Source organism: Pan troglodytes, chromosome 1 (assembly GCF_028858775.2).
Source record: "Pan troglodytes isolate AG18354 chromosome 1, NHGRI_mPanTro3-v2.0_pri, whole genome shotgun sequence".
Classification (NCBI taxonomy): domain Eukaryota; kingdom Metazoa; phylum Chordata; class Mammalia; order Primates; family Hominidae; genus Pan; species Pan troglodytes.
Window position 1 is genome coordinate 62,721,871 of NC_072398.2, and position 15,781 is coordinate 62,737,651.

The 15,781-nt window shown below is 36.0% G+C and overlaps 2 protein-coding genes across 11 annotated transcripts in view; one reads left to right on the plus strand and one right to left on the minus strand.

Moving 5' to 3' along the window:
• Nucleotides 1-164, minus strand: part of ODR4 (odr-4 GPCR localization factor homolog) — a 59,906-nt gene extending 59,742 nt beyond the window's left edge. For 5 of the 6 annotated variants that reach the window (XR_010151566.1, XR_010151568.1, XM_063794460.1 and 2 more), the window contains exon 1: nucleotides 26-164. The gene's annotated coding sequence lies outside the window, so the exon portion shown is untranslated. The remainder of the gene's footprint in view (nucleotides 1-25) is intronic. The other variant, XM_063794441.1, reaches the window with a different exon arrangement.
• Nucleotides 52-15,781, plus strand: part of TPR (translocated promoter region, nuclear basket protein) — a 61,733-nt gene continuing 46,003 nt past the window's right edge. For 3 of the 5 annotated variants that reach the window (XM_009439730.5, XM_009439738.5, XM_003308639.6), the window contains exons 1-12: nucleotides 52-439; nucleotides 812-1,120; nucleotides 2,535-2,639; nucleotides 4,956-5,029; nucleotides 8,012-8,108; nucleotides 12,561-12,664; nucleotides 13,005-13,169; nucleotides 13,626-13,718; nucleotides 14,136-14,216; nucleotides 14,296-14,383; nucleotides 15,097-15,237; nucleotides 15,634-15,725. In XM_009439730.5, the coding sequence (XP_009438005.3) occupies nucleotides 370-439; nucleotides 812-1,120; nucleotides 2,535-2,639; nucleotides 4,956-5,029; nucleotides 8,012-8,108; nucleotides 12,561-12,664; nucleotides 13,005-13,169; nucleotides 13,626-13,718; nucleotides 14,136-14,216; nucleotides 14,296-14,383; nucleotides 15,097-15,237; nucleotides 15,634-15,725 (1,419 nt within the window). In that variant the 5' untranslated portion in view covers nucleotides 52-369. Of the gene's footprint in view, nucleotides 440-641; nucleotides 1,121-2,534; nucleotides 2,640-4,955; nucleotides 5,030-8,011; nucleotides 8,109-12,560; nucleotides 12,665-13,004; nucleotides 13,170-13,625; nucleotides 13,719-14,135; nucleotides 14,217-14,295; nucleotides 14,384-15,096; nucleotides 15,238-15,633; nucleotides 15,726-15,781 lie in introns of those variants that run through there. The other 2 variants (XM_063794429.1, XM_063794428.1) reach the window with 2 other exon arrangements.

Below are 15,781 nucleotides of genomic sequence, written 5' to 3' on the forward strand. Positions count from 1 at the left end.
ACACACTACACTTAGGCTGACTTACCTGTTTTCAGAATGTGCACTCGTGGCAGACAATTACCTCGGACGGTCTCTCCGCCGGAGATGGGGGTTTCGGGCGCAAGTACCAGCCTCTAGGGGCCAGATTCCCTCAGGTCTCAATTCACTGCCACTGAATTCATCAGAAAGCGACCTACTTCCCACACCTCACTTCCCACTCCAAAGCCAGGGTCTTGGGAGTCAGGTGGCGCAGATTGATGACGTAAAGCCCCCCTCCCTTCCCCGCAGAGCCTCAGCCAAAGCGACTGCGGTCGCCACCCCGCCCCCTTCTGGGCGCCATAGAGAGCGTGGCGGTAGCCCGGAGCCTGCCGTCCGGCCCTACCGGGACCGATGCCCTCTAGTGGCTCAGTGTCCAGAAGCCGCCAACGAGGACGATCCATGGCATCCCGGGGCTTTGACGGTAAGGTCTCCAGCTCTTCAGGGAGGGCCAAGGGGTGACGAGTACGTATGTGGCGCCACCGTGCGGACAGCGGTTACGGGGCCGAGATAGGAGAGCCAGGGGAGCGGGGAGAAAAACGGAAGCTGAAAGGGCGGTGCAGGATTGGGCTCCCGGAAGGGAATGAGAAAAACACTACATTTCCCAGAGCCCTATAAGGCCTGAAGTGGGTGGAGCTGGAAGCCGGAAAATTGAGTGCGCAAGAGGATCAGGGATAGCCTCTGAGCTCGGGTTCCCAGGGTTCGTAGCTTCCAACGGCTGCGCGCGCACTTCGGTCGCGGGCGGTGAGGTGCTGTTGCTGAAACGCTGCCGCTGAGGGTGGACTCGATTTCCCAGGGTCCCGCCGTGGGAGTCTCCGGCGGGCGGGCGCGCGCGAGCCACCGAGCGAGGTGATAGAGGCGGCGGCCCAGGCGTCTGGGTCCTGCTGGTCTTCGCCTTTCTTCTCCGCTTCTACCCCGTCGGCCGCTGCCACTGGGGTCCCTGGCCCCACCGACATGGCGGCGGTGTTGCAGCAAGTCCTGGAGCGCACGGAGCTGAACAAGCTGCCCAAGTCTGTCCAGAACAAACTTGAAAAGTTCCTTGCTGATCAGCAATCCGAGATCGATGGCCTGAAGGGGCGGCATGAGAAATTTAAGGTGGAGAGCGGTAAGTGAGATGCTCTTTCCGTCCTTGGTTTTGGGCTCGACTCCCGCCCTTTGGGTCTGGTCTTCCCCCATCAAGTTGGCACTGGGTACCGCTCTGTTAACCTCACTTCCTGGGCTCTGTGGATATCCTGAGCCTTCGCTTTCCTGCTGCTTACAGTTTGATAAGAAGCCTTTGAAAAAAAAATCTGAATCTAAGTTTAGTAGCATTTTCTTTGTAGTTAGGGTAGGCTCATACAGGGACGCTTATTTTCCTTCGTCCGGCAGACGGGAAACAGACTTGATAGAGTCTGCGAACCCATCTCTCTAAGCCTAGAGTACCTTATATGTTTTGTTGCACTTCAACTGATAGTGGCTCCGCCCTATTTTCTAGGCACCTGCATTCTAGGCCTTTGCCAAATTGACCACTCTGTGCACTTGTTCTTAGTGTGTGCGTCGTCCCGTGGCTCCAGAACGAATCAGATGTTTACAAAAATGAATATTAGGTGCATAAGAGCGCTGGAAACACAGTGAATGTGCAGTACATAAATTTAATATATTTTGATTTCTCTTAAAAAGTTGGAGTTTGATAGAAAACATTAAAATTTTCTTGTAATTACCTAAAGTAGGCCTTTAAGTAAGAAAGTTACTGACAATAATGGCTTGAACATCCTTGAAAAAAATATGAAGAATATAGTCATTACCATTAGTAAAATACAAACTTCCTGTTAATGTGTTTTGGTTTACCATTTGTTTGGGGAGGTTCATACTGTTCTTGCTAAGTTGACTGGAAATTCTGAACAAGTTTTTACTTCAAAAAAAGTGTAACTGTCAAGCAGAATTGACCTTGAAAATTAGTTCTCTGATCCCAGAGCTGAGTATAGTACATTGCATTCTATTTATTAATTTGCACCATAAATATTGAATGTCTTACATGTTCCTGATACTATGCTGAACATGATATTCAATCCCTTCCCTTGGAAAGTTTACACATTTACTTTTACATAAATTTAGTAGTTTTATGCTTTCAGGTAATATCTTGACTACTATAAAAGAAGTCTTTTAAAACAAAGCAGTTTTTTTTGTCTAAACAATTTTTTCTCGTTTAATAAATACTTTATTTATTAAGCAGTTTACTGATGTCTGGAGAAAATACTAAGATAAATGAGGTTACCTGCCTTGAAGACATTGATTTGTAAAGCCCCTTTTAGGCCTTATTTTTATTTTTTATTTTTTGTCATGTAAGTCGTTTGGAAATGCTTTAAGTCCTTTTCAGTGCTCAGTCTATTTATCTTTACTCAGATTCTCTTACGTGGAGCGCAATTCTAATACTGTATCTTAAGTTTTAAAATCAAGGTTATTAGAAATAAATAACAGTATTCACAATGTATGTACATGTGTTTGATTTTGTTTTTTTGTTTTTTGCTTGTCTGCTGTAGAACAACAGTATTTTGAAATAGAAAAGAGGTTGTCCCACAGTCAGGAGAGACTTGTGAATGAAACCCGAGAGTGTCAAAGCTTGCGGCTTGAGCTAGAGAAACTCAGTAAGTATTTAATGCATCTTTATAAGTGTTCTCGGAGTATCGAAATCTTCAGATACTCCTTTATATACTTTGGAAACATTTACTTACTAAACATGAAAATATTGATTAAGCATCATTGGTTTTTATTATGGTGATATTTTGATTTTTCACTTAGTGGTAAAGATTTTGTAAGAACACAGAATTTAATGGTCAGGAGGCCTGGATTCTTATTCTGATTTTGCTATTAAAATTGCTTTTGCCACATGTAAATCTTAACAGTATCTGATTATTGTTTATAAAATGGTTAGACCCACATGTCTGTCTACCTAGACAGCTTTGTAAATCAAATGAGATAAGCGTTCTTGAAATCTTTTTAAAAAGGTGAAAGCATTATGCAACTAAAGTAGAGAGTGGCTTGTTTTTAAGTTGAAGAATCGAAGCCTATTGATTTCATTATATTTATGTTTTAACTCCATTTTTTAATAATTTTTATAAATATCTATGAATCTCAGGATATTTCCCCTTTAAGGCCTAGTTCCTATAAAAGATTGATAGCTAATCTCTTTCTTAGTTTTCTTACATCATTAAGTTTTAGAAAGTTCACAAGATGTTAAAGATCCTGACATTTCTTAGGAGGATGATATGTCTTGTGCTTTGCTTTTCCCATCCAAGTTCTGACCAGGCCCCACCCTGCTTAGCTTCCGAGATCAGACGAGATGGGGTGCCTTCAGGGTGGTCTGGCTGTAGACTACTTCTGATTTAAGAAAGCAAACACCAGAACATTAGGAAAGATCTCTATGAAGGCGTAATTAATTTTTTTTTTCCTTCTTTTTGGAGACAGAGTCTCACTGTGTTGCCCAGGCTGGAGTGCAGTGGTGCAATCTTGGCTCTCTGCAACCTCTGCCTCTTGGGTTCAAGTGATTCTTGTGCCTCAGCCTCCTGAGTAGCTGGAATTACAGGCATGTACCACCAGGCCCAGCTAATTTTTGTATTTTTAGTAGATACAGTGGTTCGCCATGTTGGCCAGGCTGGTCTTGAACTCCTGGCCTCGAGCGATTCTCCCGCCTCGGCCTCCCAAAGTGCTGGGATTGCCACTGTGTCTGGCTCGTATAATTAATTGATACTCAATATAGTTCAATTTTAATTTGATTGATGGAGAAGGAACACAGGAAGTTCGTAATCAAAGAAATGATTAAAATTGCAGCTTTCCTTCTTAATGGGTCCATGACCATCAACTATGTAGGTTATAACTTTTTTCAGCTACTTTTGGTACACCTCATTTTAAGAACATAATGTATATGCATACATGTGTGATGGAGCATATATAGCTAGATCTGGTTCATTATCTATGTAGTTTTGCCTAGGCATAATAAAAAGATCTGTTTAGTAGTAGTGCTGAAGAATTTGAGAAAAATGACTGTGAATACAGCTTTTACGAGATCTGGGAGAAGAGAAAAAGGGATGAACCTACAGATACGTCAGATACTTTCCTGTGGTATACAGTTAATGTGTGTGCGTGTGTGCGTGTATTTATATACTCTGGATCAGTAAGTCTGGAAAGCAGTAAATAATATTAAAACAAAATAGAAAATTTAGACACATTTAATGGGGTTTTTTTGCTTTAATGGTCCTCTTTAAATAGAAGTTAAGATTAGAATTAATTAAAATGTATTTGCTTATTAAATTGCCAACATATGTATTTTAGTGAAATACAGTTTCAAAATGTATATTTTTGGAAAAATTTTAAAAATTATATTTTTTCTAGTTAGCCTGTGTTTAGAAGAGAAACTGCATGTAAGGGAAAAGAGCCCATTTTGAGTGGCAATTGAGAGATTGATAAGTGCCTTATCAAGCATAATGTTTTTTCTTTAAAGGCTCTATTTAGAGTGATAAATGATAGGAATTGCAAATATTCATTATTGTGATTTGCACTATATACATGTTATATAGTTTAAATGCTTTTTCTCTCTTGATCCTGTCTTTTTAACTCCATTTTCTTACTGCTAAGTACAGTTCACTGTTTCTTATGATATATGTTGACTTAGAAGATGGCATTGAAAAATAAAGGAATTACTAATTGCATGTGACTTTCCCCATAAATGTTGGCTAGGATTATTATACATTTGATTTGGAGACAGGATAGCATATTTAAAATTTTGGTCTAGAACACAGTAAATTTTGAATGCATTCATGAATTTGGAATGTGATGTACAATGCAGTCTTTCTGGGCTTCTGTTTTTTCATTTATTAAAATGTGTAAGGTTGGCAGTTGCATAAAAACACTCATTGCAAGTTTTAAGCAAATGTGTATGTATTCATAAAATTCCTTTTATCCAGACAATCAACGGAAGGCACTAACTGAGAAAAACAAAGAACTTGAAATTGCTCAGGATCGCAATATTGCCATTCAGGTAAGAGATATTTCTTTGAATAAGCTCATTGTAGACATGTTACTTGAAGGGACATTCTATTCTGATTGTTTATCAGTTATTAGTCAATGGGAAGATGTAACTGATGTCCTATTAGGGGAAGCTACTAACAAAAATATGTATATATAAATTCCTTAATTGGATCTATGTTTTATTGATAGATTGGACATCTCTTTTATTCAACAGAAATTATCTATTGAATGCTTACTGTAGTCCAGGTATTATATCAAATGTGATACAGTTGGGAATTTGGGTGAATCCACATTGGTAGTCATTTCCTTAGGGTAGTTTTATAAGAATGACAGTTTGAATATGATCACAGGGATTGCTGACAAATTTGTTAATTAAAGTGGTTGCACGCAATTATTTTTTAACCAGATACAATCTTATACTTTTGCCATTGCTTTTTTAAAATTTGCATTTTATTTGGTGTTGAAAGATAATTGCTTCACATTTCTGAAGGGAAAAAAAAATTTACTTCCAGAATCTGAATAGGCACAAAAAGCCTCGTAGTATACCTAGAAAGGCTTTGTAAGAAATGTATTTATATGAAGAATGACTCAATACCCAAGAAAACTCAAATACTTCTCTGAAAACTGTGAGAATATACCTTTATAAATGAAGATATTGCAAATTTCTGGATGGAAATGTTTTCCAAATTAATGTGTTGGTAATACATTTTGACTCTTAAGTCCAAGTCAGATAGCCAGAAACTTGTTAATGTAGTTCTAAAGATGATTGGGGAAAAAAACATAGTAATAGCTAGGATGCTTCTAAAAAAAGGAAGTATCAATTTAAATTAAGTACTTGCATAGCCACATATTCAAGTTTTATAAAGTATGGTTATTAAGATATTACAATGCTGATATAAAAATCAGTACAGAGAATAAAAGGCAGTCCAGAAATAAAACCCAATACGGAGGTTCTTAATCTTTTGGAAAGAAGCAGAGCTGTCCCAAAATCTTTATAAATCTTGTAAAAACTATGGATCTGTAACCGAGGAAAATAGTGTGCACACAGTCACATAAAATTTTTCAGAAAAAAAAAACTATGAAGTGACTTAAAAAGTAATAGAATTTATTTAACTGCTTGGTGGCTGAAAAAAAGAAACTGAAAGCTTTTTCACTAAGATCCAATGCAAGGCTGGGATGCCCACTCACCACTTGTATTCAGTATAGTACTGGAAGTACCAGCAAGAGCAATCAGACAAGAAAAGGAAATAAAATGCACCCAAATTGGAAAGGAAGAAATAAAATTATCTTTACTTATAGATTATATGATCCTATATGTAGAAAACCTGAAAGATTCCACAAAAACCTGTCAGAGCTAATAAGTGAATTTATACAATTGAAGGATACAAAATCAATATTAAAAAATCTAGTAGCATTTCTATACACAAACAATGACTTAGCTGAAAAAGAAATTAAGAAAAGATTTCATTAGAGTACCATCAAAAAACAGGAATAAATTTAACCTGGGAGGTGAAAGATTCATATACTGAAAATAATATAACATTAACGAAAGAAATTGAAGATGCAAATAATGGGAAAGATATACCATACTCATAGATAAGAAGAATTCATATTGCTAAAATGTCCATCCACACTATAAAGTGGTATAAAGATTCAGCCCAATCCTGTCAGAATTCCAAAGGCATTCTTCACAGAAATAGAAAAAAAAAAATTCTGAAATTCTGATGGAATCAGTTTTAAAAATCCTGAATAATAACCAAAGCAGTACTGAGCAAGAAAAAGTTGGAGGCATCATACTTCATGATTTAGAAAACAGTTATAAAACTATAGTAATCCAAATAGTACAGTACTGACATAAAAAGAGAAAAGTGACCAATGGAATAGAATAGAGAGCCTAGAAATAAATCCAAACATATGGTCAACTAATTTCAACAAGGGTGCCAAGAAGACACAATGGAGTTGTGATCGTCTCCTCATTAATGGTGTTGAGAAGACTGGATTTCCACATTTGAAGAAATGAATGTTGGATGTTTGTGTTGCTTACATCATATACCGAAATCAAGCCAAGATGGATGAAAGATCTAAATGTAAGACCTGAAGCCATAAAACTCAGAGAAGTGAACATAGGGGAAAGGTTCTTGACATTGGCCTTGGTAGTGATTGTTTGGATCACATCAGTAGTTCAAGCTGCAAAAAGAAATAAACAGAACTGCATCAAACTAAAAAGCTTCTACACAGGAAACAAGAATATTAAAAGGCAACCTACAGTTCTGGCATAGGTAGCTTGAGATAGATATTTCTAACTCAAAAACATGTAGATTGCCATTGTTTTGCTGGGAAGCAGTTTGGCAAGTTTTTTGTTTTTGAGACAGGGTCTCACTCTGTCACTCAGGCTAGAGTGCAGTGATGCAGTCTTGGCTCACTGCAACCTCTGCCTCCCGGGCTCAAATGATCATCCCACCTCAGATTCCTGAGTAGGTGGGACCGCAGGCATGTGCCACCATGTCTGGCTGTTTTTTTCTACTTGTAGAGACTGGGTTTCGCTGTGTTGCCCAAGCTGGTCTTGAACTCCTAGACTCAAATGATCGGCCCAGCTTCATTTCCCAAAGTGCTGTGATTACAGGCATGAGCCACTGCACCTGGCTGACAAAATATATTAAAAGTTTTAAGTAATTCAATTTTTAGGAATCTTTCTTGAAAAATAATTTGAACTAAGGTGTAAATACAGTGATATTCTAAGTTATTAGGACATTTACATGTGATTAAAAGAGATATGAGAAAAATTTTCATAAGCCTAGTAAAAATGTTTTAAAAATCCAAAATTTAAATAGAAACATTGGAATTACGGGTATTTTTTAACTTTGATGTGTAAGTTATAAGAGAAAGCCAGTCATTTACGCTACAGCTGATGTTAACTAAAGTGACAATTCTATGTTCGCTTTCCTGTATTGCTCTACTTGATTTTCTTACTTATTACTTCTTTATATGACAGAGCCAATTTACAAGAACAAAGGAAGAATTAGAAGCTGAGAAAAGAGACTTAATTAGAACCAATGAGAGACTATCTCAAGAACTTGAATACTTAACAGGTATGAAGAAGTGCTTGTAGCTTTTAGCTCCATTCCTTTATTTTTCTTCAGTTAGTGCTAGGAGTTAGTGCTCAGCCCATTTCTGTTGCTGATATTTTTTTGTTATGGTTGAGTATAGAGTTGTCATATTCTATTATTTCTCCTACTCATTTATCTTTAAATCATTATCAAGTGTTTAAAGAAGTGTCTAGAAAGTGCACAAATGAAGAACATCTCAAAGAAGTAGTAATTTGGACCAGATTTTACATGCAAAGATTTTCACTACAATGCTATACATAATATCAAATTGGAAGCACTTTAAATATTTGCAAAGGCTGAACTACTGTTCTTTATTTCATATGGACATCCTTGCTATATAATAAGCATTCAATATAAGAACATATACTCAGCCCATATTTATAAACAGACTGAAGGAGGCAGAGACATAAAATACATAAACATAGACTGTAGTATATAATACAGCTGATGTAGTCAGGTGAACTTGACTCTGAAGCAGTTAATGGTAAGAAGTTTCCTTTGGTGCCCGGGCACGGTGGCTGACGCCTGTAATCCCAGCACTTTGGGAGGCTGAGGTGGGTGGATCATGAGGTCAGGAGTCCAAGAGCAGCCTGGCCAAGATGGTGAAACCCCGTCTCTACTAAAAATAACAGAAATTAGCCAGTCATGGTGGCACGCACCTGTAATCCCAGCTACTTTGGAGGCTGAGGCAGAGAATTGCTTAAACCCAGGAGGCGGAGGTTGTAGTGAGCCAAGATTGCGTCACTGCACTCCAGCCTGGGCGACAGAGCCAGACTCCGTATCAAAAAAAAAAAAAAAAAAAAAAAGTTTTTTGGGTTCTTTTTTTTTTTAATGGTTTTTGAAATTTTTTTATTTCTGTAAAAGAAAGGATTTTCAGATATTTATATCATTATACAATAATATTCCATTAGTTAAGTATACTTTCCCAGTCTCAACAAGAGTTCCTTCAAAATACTTGAGTGTGTTGATCAACAAGTGGTAGTTACAACTAAAGGAATTCATAAAATCTAGATATTTAATAGATAGTTTTTTAAAAATGTATATTCTATATTGAGTAGGTTTTTATATTTATCATTGCTTTTTAGCTTAATGATTATTTATAAAATTTTAATAGATCTTTGGATATATATCAGGAAAATTAAGGTTAACGTTGAATATTTCGCTTAAGACACTGTATTTAAAATAAATTTGGATAATTCACAAGTTTGGATACACAAATTTCAATTTTTTGTCATCTATTTGTAGAAATTGAATTTGTAATTAACTATGGCAGAAACAAGTTAAAATAAGAGAGTTGAGAACTACAGTTGACCCTTAAACAACACAGTGGTTAGGGTTGCTGATTCCCCCCACAGTTGAAAATTTATGTGTAACTTTTGACTCCCCAAAAACTTAACTACTGCTGTTAACTAGAAGCCTTACCAATAACATACACAGTAGATTGTCATACGTTTTGTCTGTGATCTGTATTATATACTGTGCTCCTTCAATAAAGTAAGCTAGAGAAAAAAATGTTAAGAAAATCATAAGGAAGAGAAAATACGTTTACTGTTCATTAAATGGAAGTGGATCATCACAACCATCTTCATCCTCCTTGTCTTTACATTACCTAGGCTGAAGAAAAGGGGTTGGTCTTGCTGGGTCAGGTGGCAGAGGTAGAAGGGGAGGCAGGAGAGGGAGGCACACTCAATGTAACTTTACGAAATACAGCCTAATTTCTGTCTGACTTGCTTTTTCATTTCTCTAAAAATGTTTCTATACATTACCAATCTTCCTTCCACCGTTTGCTATAGTTTCAGTGCCCATGTAAGAGAAGGATCCATGTCATAAAAGAAATCAAAAGCAGTCTTGGGTAATCAGAACCCTTCCACCAGATAGTCTGTTACCAATATGTTTTCTGACACTGCTAGTTCTACATTCTTTTTCCACATCGTCTGGCACTGGTTTGGAAGCACTCATCTCCATCCAGTCATCTTCTGTTAATTTCTCTGATATGGTGGCTATTAGCTCTTGGATTTCTCCAAGGTCCGTATCTTGAAACCCTTCATCCCACCTTTTTTGCCATATCCACAATCTCTTTCATGATTTCTTTGATTGGCTCTGTTACAAATTTTGTGACATCATGCACAACATCTGGACAGTTTCCTCCAACAGGAATTTATTATTTCAGCCTTGATGGCTTTCATAACTTTTTCTGTAATGAAAAAGAAGGGATGGCCTCTTCAATGTGTTATCCTTTAAAACTTTCATGATATTTTCTCTGTTGGGGTTCTCTTCCACAGTGTTGACATTTTCTTTTCACAAAGTATCATCTCTATTGAGCTGTAAAGGTCCTTATGACCCCTGATCTAAAGGCTGAATTAGAAACATGTTTGGGAGCAAGTAGACTGCTTTGACACCTTCCATGTTGAACTCCTGGGTTCTGGGTGGCCAGGGACAGTGTCTAAAATCAAAAGAACTTTAAAGGCAGCCCGTTGGCCAGGTATGGTGGCTCATGCCTATAATCCCAGCACTTTGGGAGGCCGAGGCAGGTAGATCACCTGAGGTCAGGAGTTCGAGACTAGCCTGGTCAACATGGCAAAACCCCATCTCTACTAAAAATACAAAAATTAGCTGGGCGTGGTGGTATGCGCCTGTAATCCCAGCTACTCAGGAGGCTGAGTCATGAGAATCACATGAACCAGGGAGACAGAGGTTGCAGTGAGCCAAGATAATGCCACTACACTCCAGCTAGGGGGATAGAGCGAGACTGTCTCCAAAAAAAAAAAACAAAAAAGGGCAGCCCCTTTACTAGCAAGGTACTTTCTGACTTTAGGGACAAAGCATGAGTGGAACCAATTCAGAGAAGGGGGTCTGTCATTGTCCAGGTCTTCTTCTTGTGTAACCAGAAGACAGGCAGCTGGTGTTTATCTTTTTCCTTTGGGCCCTGGGGTTAAAAGCTTTATAAATAAGGGCAGTCCTTATCATAAACCTGACTGCATTTGCTCAATACGGTAGAGTTAGCCTATCCCTTGCTGCCCTAATCCTGGTGCTCCCTTCTCTTTCTTACTAATAAATATCTTTTGTGGCATTGTTTTTTCCAGAATAGTACACTTCTATCTGCATTAAAAACCTGGTGCAGGCATATAACCTTTCTCAATGATTTTCTTAGCAGCATCTGCTGTTTCTTGGTTGACAGCACCTGCTTCTTCAGTTTTGTTGGCATTTTTTTAAGTCAAACCTTTCTAAAATTATCAAACCATCCTTTACTGGCATTAAATTCTCCAGCTTTAGATCTGTCACCTTCCTTTTGCTTTTAGTTGTCGTATAATAACTTTGCTTTACCTCGAATCATATTAGAGTCTATAGGTATGTGATAGCAATCCTGCACCCCATAAAAGCTGCATTTTCAATGCGAGATAGGAAGGTATTTTGCAGAAATGCACTTTTTTATGCTTGCTGGAGTAGCTGCAGTGATGGCTTTACGAATTTTCTTTTTATTTCTTTTTTTTTTTTTTAAACAACGGTCCATATACTGGATTCATTTGTCTTGAAATGGTGGGTAACCATAGCTGCAGTCCTCAATCTGTGGTACATATCAAGCAATTCAACTCTTTAAAATATTGTCGTGATATTTCCCTGCTTCTTAGAAGAAGTACTTCCAACATCACTAGTGGCACTTCTTATGGATCCCATGTTGTTATTCAAGGTTTATGGTATTGTACTAAACACAATGACAAATATGCAAAAACTTCAAAAGATTTCAAGTTTTATGGTATTGCACTAAACACAATGACAAATATGCAAAAACTTCAAAAGATTACTATTTTCTGCATTATGCAATTTACTGAAGAGAGAAACTGCTCACAATAGAGTCACACAGCATTCTATACAGACACTCAAAACACTTGAGCTTACTGCAGTAGTATCAGGAGGTGGCTATGAAAGTATTACAGTAATACAGTATGTATTACAGTTAATTTTATGCAGTTATGGCTTAATAAAGCATATTTATATTTGCTTATATTTCTCTTGATTGCAGATAGGGTTGTGTAGTGTTTGTGTGCATAAGTTCTGATAAATTTTTTAAGTTTGTATCATAGATTTGTGCATATTTTAATGGTAGTAAATGATAAAATACACTAATATCTACATATTAGTACATATTATGCACTTACAGTAGCTTTTTCTTAGTTTGTTCCCATTTCTGGGCTGCCCGGATTGGTCTGTGGTCTCTGAGTTTTTCAAATTGTAAGTTTTTGGGAAAAAATTCCACTATATTTATTGAAGAAAATATGAGTGGAAGTGAATCTGCATGGTTCCTATCTGTGTTATTCAAGGGCCAGCTGTGCATACTTTGTATTAAAGGTTTATATTCCTAGAAATATATTTTTGATATTTGGTTCCCCTGAGTGTTAATTAGTTATTATTTTTTAATTCTCTTCACCATTCTAGAGGATGTTAAACGTCTGAATGAAAAACTTAAAGAAAGCAATACAACAAAGGGTGAACTTCAGTTAAAATTGGATGAACTTCAAGCTTCTGATGTTTCTGTTAAGGCAAGTACCAGATGATTCCTAATGCATAAACTATAGCTTTTTATTAAAACTCACCTAAATTAAATTTCAAATATAGGCAATAAAGTAATTAAAAGCTGCATTTTGTTTTGTTTTTAATGTCAGAAAATTAAGCATTAGGACAATTCTAGTTCATCTGTTTTGCTTGTTTGAAATTTAAGTTTGTTACAGTTCTTAATGTTTTCTAGTTAAGAATCTATGCAAATACTTAATTTCTGTTTTGAAATAAAATTCTGCTTGTGTCCCTTAGCTACAGACAAAATCTTTTGAATAATCATATATCATCTTTAACTGTACGTGTTATTTTCTTGGATTTCTTTAGTATCGAGAAAAACGCTTGGAGCAAGAAAAGGAATTGCTACATAGTCAGAATACATGGCTGAATACAGAGTTGAAAACCAAAACTGATGAACTTCTGGCTCTTGGAAGAGAAAAAGGGAATGAGATTCTAGAGCTTAAATGTAATCTTGAAAATAAAAAAGAGGAGGTAAGTTAGTAAAATTGTGTTTTTCTTCATGTTGAGTATAACTTACATTTGTGTGTCAGTTTATTAAATATGTATTCAGTAGTGTGTACCTGATTAGTTGTAAGATTAGTGGTTAAATGTGAATAATGCATTACATTTGGCGTAAAAAATCAACCAATTGCGTTTACATAAAGAATTTAAGATTCTTTGTCAAATCTGGTTAGTATCTACTGTCTTACGATATATCTTTCCTAAAATATGTGTTTGTTTAAGAAGTGGTGGTAAGTTTTTGTGAGCTAAATCTAAACATTGTTCTGTGAGCAGTTATTCTTAGTTTTCTTAAATATGCATATTTTAATTGCTTTTTCAGGTGGGGAGGGGGAGTTACTTAGCTTTTCCTTAGCAGCATAAACCTCATGTCAGAGTAATTTCAGTTAATATGACATCCTTTCCCCCTGCTCTATTTTTTGTTTTTAGGTTTCTAGACTGGAAGAACAAATGAATGGCTTAAAAACATCAAATGAACATCTTCAAAAGCATGTGGAGGATCTGTTGACCAAATTAAAAGAGGTATATATGACCATTAAAATGTCTTTTTTACAAAATATTAAAGCACTTACGAAGCTATTATTTCACAAAATGATGTCATTTTTTAATCTGTCCTTGGCCCCATAAAACAGTGAGAGTCCTCCTTCCATATGCTGTGGCTAGGCTAAAATAGAATCCGAAATAGCAATTATATGTTATATTGAAAATACTATCTAAAAAATGAGTATGGGTTAATTTTATTGTTTAATATTTTACTTTGAATTTAAAATATCAGTAATATTTTATCCTTAATTTATCTTTGTCATGAAGACTGATTTGAATTTGAGTGTTTTAGATTTAGCTCTTACTTTACAAAAATGGAATTTTTCATCTTGTCATTTGATAAGCATTCTAAATTTAGTTCAAAGTAGACTGCTATAATTGGGCTATTTTTTTCAGGCCAAGGAACAACAGGCCAGTATGGAAGAGAAATTCCACAATGAATTAAATGCCCACATAAAACTTTCTAATTTGTACAAGGTAAATATCCCACCACACATATTAGTATCTAAATGTTGCATTGTTGACTGTTAGGTAACTTTTTAAGATTAACTTTTAGAGTGCCGCTGATGACTCAGAAGCAAAGAGCAATGAACTAACCCGGGCAGTGGAGGAACTACACAAACTTTTGAAAGAAGCTGGTGAAGGTAAGTGTTTTCAGTTATGGGAACATTATTTTTGTTATTGTACTCTTTTTTTTCTTTTTACCCTTGTTTTGTATAGATAATTGGATTTAGGTGTTAGACTTTATTTGGGACGGAATTAGGTACAGAAGAAAGAACTTTGGATTAGGAAATTCAGAATTATATCTTAAGCAAATGTAAGTTTATATATTTTTGAAAATACAGACAGCAGGGGGTTTTGTTTTTTATCTAATAATCTTGTATAATTTGCTGATTTCTAATGAGAAAGTTTTCTTTTTTGAAACATTTACTCTGATTATGTTTGAATACTCTTACTTTATAAATAAGACATCCTCTTTATTTGCATTTTGTAAAGTCTTTTATTTCCTCAAATTTTTGCTTTTTTCAATGTATTATATTTATGGTCTTTTCCAATAATTTCCTTTACTTAGGATTAAAGATCAAAATCGAAATCAAAGATATACCTAGAACCACTTGTTACCTTTTGTATTTCTTTATTTTCTTTGTGGGTAAGAGACATCAAAAGGAGAAACACCAGGCCAAGACAATTCCAAAATTATAAGTAGAGCAAGAACTTTCAATAGATACTGTCAGCTGAAGCCTCTCTAGAAATTTAATATTATCTGCTGAGGGGAGAAGTGACTGATCTGTTGCATTTTGTAAACTAAAATTTTAACTGTATGTTTGAATATTTGGTCTTTAAAATTGGTTTTTAGCCAACAAAGCAATACAAGATCATCTTCTAGAGGTGGAGCAATCCAAAGATCAAATGGAAAAAGAAATGCTTGAGAAAATAGGGAAATTGGAGAAGGAATTAGAGAATGCAAATGACCTTCTTTCTGCCACAAAACGTAAAGGTATGGCTAATAGATGCTTGTTAGTGACTTGAAATACTACAGCTTTCCTACATAAAAGTCATTTAATTTCAGTAATAGTATTTATCTGTCATGCTGTGATGTAGGAAACTCCATCGAGTTATATTAATAGAATTTGTTTTAAAATTAATACTCTTATCTGTATCTTTACAGAATCGGGCATATAAATACCATTTGATCACACACAGTCTTGTAAATTCCCAGGTTATTGCATGATTTTTTAGAATTAGATGTGTTACATGACTTTTTGATGTCATGTATTTAAAATTTTTATAGGAATTACTATATAATGTACAGTACATGTCACCTTGAAAAATTATTAATGGCTTTTAGTTTGGAATTTTACAAATTATACTAGATGTGTATTTGTTGGCACAGGAGCCATATTGTCTGAAGAAGAGCTTGCAGCCATGTCTCCTACTGCAGCAGCTGTAGCTAAGATAGTGAAACCTGGGATGAAACTAACTGAGGTAAGAATGGTATTAAATGTTGTTAAATTCTTTTTCTTCAGCAAATGTATACAAAT